Source organism: Actinia tenebrosa, unplaced genomic scaffold (genome assembly GCF_029948245.1).
Source record: "Actinia tenebrosa isolate PJP-AT-01 unplaced genomic scaffold, QUT_ActTen_1.0 PGA_scaffold0__85_contigs__length_37466705, whole genome shotgun sequence".
Lineage (NCBI taxonomy): Eukaryota > Metazoa > Cnidaria > Anthozoa > Actiniaria > Actiniidae > Actinia > Actinia tenebrosa.
Window position 1 is genome coordinate 32,131,271 of NW_028292569.1, and position 3,361 is coordinate 32,134,631.

The window sequence follows — 3,361 nt, forward strand, 5'->3', positions numbered from 1 at the left end:
GAAAAATGAAATAATCAAACAATCAAACAAACAAGTTATCGTAGAATTGTAAGTTTAACACCGTAGTGAAAATAGAAACTGGAAACTGACGTTTCGGACGTTAGTCCTTCGTCCTCCGACGAAGGACTAACGTCCGAAACGTCAGTTTCCAGTTTCTATTTTCACTACGGTGTTAAACTTACAATTCTACGATAACTTGTTTCATTAGAAACACCGACGCAGTCCACGCTAGTGTTCACTAGCCATCATCAATCAAACAAACAGTCATTCTTAGTAGCTCTCTTTTATTTATTATTTATAGTAGACGATAATTATCTGCATTAAAGAATAGACGATAGACGATAACTGTTTGTATTTTTATTTCATACTATAATTATCAAGATAAGGTAGGTCACTTCGGATTCTGTACTGATGCGGCTAACGTTATGAACACTCTTAAAAGTTTCATTTAAATTACATTGGCTGCAATTGGAGAAAAACCAAACAAACGTTCATGAATTCGGATGTACCTTAACTTTTTCTCTAAAAACGTTTATAGCATGATCTTTTGATAAAATGAAAAGTAAAAATAAGAATTAATCGCTTCGGTGTATATACTCTTGAGAATAATGCACGAAATTGAAACGCCGAGCAATCTAATTGGTATGATTTTTATAGCTAAATGTATTAGTAAGGATATATTGTTTATCATTCCTTAAAAACCGATTCATATATAGACTCTATATTGTCACCACGATGTGCATTTTGGCTGCAATCAATCTCACTATATGCGTCACGTTCTGGTATTGGTGGTGGGATGACTTCAGTTGAATGCAGAAGATCTAATTCCGCATAGATGATCTGGCCTGGGCGCTGAAATAACAAAATACGTTATTGGTCAACTAGTACAGTCATCGGGGACGGCATCACTTTCATACCTTTTTCTTGCTCCTGTCTACCTGAGCATAAATCGGTATGTCCCCCTGTTGTCTTGTTCTTTTCTTTTTTGACAAATCAACACTTGCATATATGGGTATGTCATCTTCTATAGCCTCCAGAGGCAAATGAGGCACTCTAAAGTCAACGGAATTGGTTTTAGTTCTTAAAAATATACGTCTTCGGAATATAATCAGATTTTGTAATCGAAACATAAATACGTACTCATTTTCCCCTAGTTGTTCTTTTGTATCTGCTGGTATAAATATCCTGCACTATAATAGTCGTTCTTGCAGTTGGTGAAATGGTTATATTTTTTAACCTATGGCTTGCATGATTAAGTTATCAATCATGACTGATAAATTGTTATAATCACTGAGGATGTTGGAATTAATAAGGATTGGACTGTTTTTAGTTTTGTAAAAAAAAAAATGAAAAAGGGTTACGAAGCAAAATTCAAGAGGGAAAAAATTAAAAAAAGAAAGAAGGACATCAAGAAAGAGTTTGGGGGATGCTGATTTTAAGAATTAAGATGACGGTGATACGCTGAGGAGCAGAAGCAGGAACAGGAGCAGGAGCAGGAGAAAAAGGACAACACCAATAAGGAATGGTAATAATAATAATAATAATAATAATAATAATAATAATAATAATAATAATAATAGTATTAATAATATTTTTAAAATGTAATTTACCTTGGTAATGGTAATAATGAGAATAATAGTATTGATATTATTTTTAAATTGTAATATACCTTTGCTATAACTGTACTTTTTATAGATCATTACAGCAAATATGATAATTATCGTTATCAAGACAAACATTACTGCTCCACCTGCTGCCAATAAAGTGATATCGTTTTTGCCGATCTTATTGTCTCCTCCAAAAGGACTGCTTGTCTTGCCTACAACACAAATAAAATATGAATAAGAAAATGAATATAAAAAATATAAGAAATTTTAAAATTTGAGAGAAAGAAAAAAAGAATGAAAATAAACAAAATGAGATAAAGATAGAAGTTCGCATTAAAAAAAGAAAGAAAGAAAGAAGAAAAAAAGAAAAGAAAAAGAAATAAGAAAGGGAACAGTAAACTCATACGAAATAAAGAATATGAAAAGCAGAATAAGAACAAGAGAAAAAACTTTATAAAAGGAAAACTAATTAACAGGAAAGAACATCCGATTGTAAATAATAATAATAATAAAAAGTGTATTTTATTATATGGGCTTTTTTTAAATTTATTTGCGCCTGAAAGGGAAATTATTATTAATTAAACTTTTACCTTGTTGTACCCTTGGTGTTGAAACTTCTACATTGGTTAAACTTATTGAACTTATGTCTATCGACTTCGACGTAGAGGTAGAAACTAAAAAAATTAGACATAGAAACTCTTAGAAAATTAGAAAATTAGATGCATAAGTCTGTATTAATTGAATTTACAGCTCAGTTTTTCTTTGTATGTATGTGGTGAGATTATGTTTTGTAAATGATGTTTGTTTCTTTGTTTTACTCATTGATTGATTGACTCCAATAATTAGCTATATATACCGCAAACAAAAGAAAAGTATAAACAATTATAAACAAGAAAAAGATAACGTAACGACGTTTCGCAGTCCCACTGACGTCGCTTTCTTTTGTTAAAAACAAAATCACTTAAGGAATATAAAAACAAACAAAAATAGCAAACAACCAAATAAAACGAAAAACAAAAAAATACTCGTTCAATACCCGTTTATAAATCGATTTTCTTAGTTTTCATTTAATTTTCTGTTCTTCAGATTTTGTTAGATTGTCCGTTTTTCTAGGTTGTTTGTTTGTTACGTTGCTTAGGTTACCTCGGTTAACTGTTGATATCGAGCTTTGTATATGGCGTGTACTTTCCGATGGTACCTTAGAACTAGGAAAAGCTAGAAAAGACCAAATCTTAATTTATTACTTTTCCCATGTGCGTTGTTACAGAGGGAATATATAATTGCATAATTTTCAAAAGAACCCTTCTAGCGTTCCGTTGCTGTAAGTTGACACTGATATATATATATATATATATATATATATATATAATACCATAAATAAAACAATAAACCATTAAAATTATGAATTCAAATTCCACGGGCGAGGCTCATCCACAATTTTAGCTCACAATGAGTGCGACCTCAATCATCATGCATTTCCACGATGAAACAAATCTAGCAAAATTTTTTTGTAATTTTTGACGTACTTGGCTTTCGAAACAAGATTTTGAAGATTGTTTTTGCATACAAAGAACAATAAAAACCATTAAAAGGAAAAAATGTTTTAAACCTGTTTGGGTGACATTGATGATGTGTTCATCATAACCAAGTAAATTTTCTGCTTTACACCTGTACAATCCATAGCTGTGTGCATTAATGGTCACTAGTTCCAAGACACCAACACCAGTAACAGTATGAGATCCTGTAGCTATTGA

General features: G+C 31.1%; 1 protein-coding gene across 7 annotated transcripts in view; it reads right to left on the reverse strand.

Moving 5' to 3' along the window:
- Positions 1-267: 267 nt before the first annotated feature.
- The window catches only part of LOC148914103 (lachesin-like), a 6,529-nt gene continuing 3,435 nt past the window's right edge, over positions 268-3,361 (reverse strand). The window contains exons 4-10 of one of the 7 annotated variants that reach the window (XM_089040927.1): positions 3,217-3,361; positions 2,751-2,822; positions 2,198-2,281; positions 1,670-1,819; positions 1,141-1,168; positions 918-1,053; positions 268-852 (exon numbers count right to left, since the gene is read on the reverse strand). The exon at positions 3,217-3,361 is cut by the window's right edge and continues 131 nt beyond it. In XM_089040927.1, coding sequence (XP_088897053.1) covers positions 688-852; positions 918-1,053; positions 1,141-1,168; positions 1,670-1,819; positions 2,198-2,281; positions 2,751-2,822; positions 3,217-3,361 — 780 coding nt within the window. In that variant the 3' untranslated portion in view covers positions 268-687. Of the gene's footprint in view, positions 853-917; positions 1,172-1,669; positions 1,820-2,197; positions 2,282-2,750; positions 2,823-3,216 lie in introns of all 7 variants that reach the window. The other 6 variants (XM_089040922.1, XM_089040904.1, XM_089040899.1 and 3 more) reach the window with 6 other exon arrangements.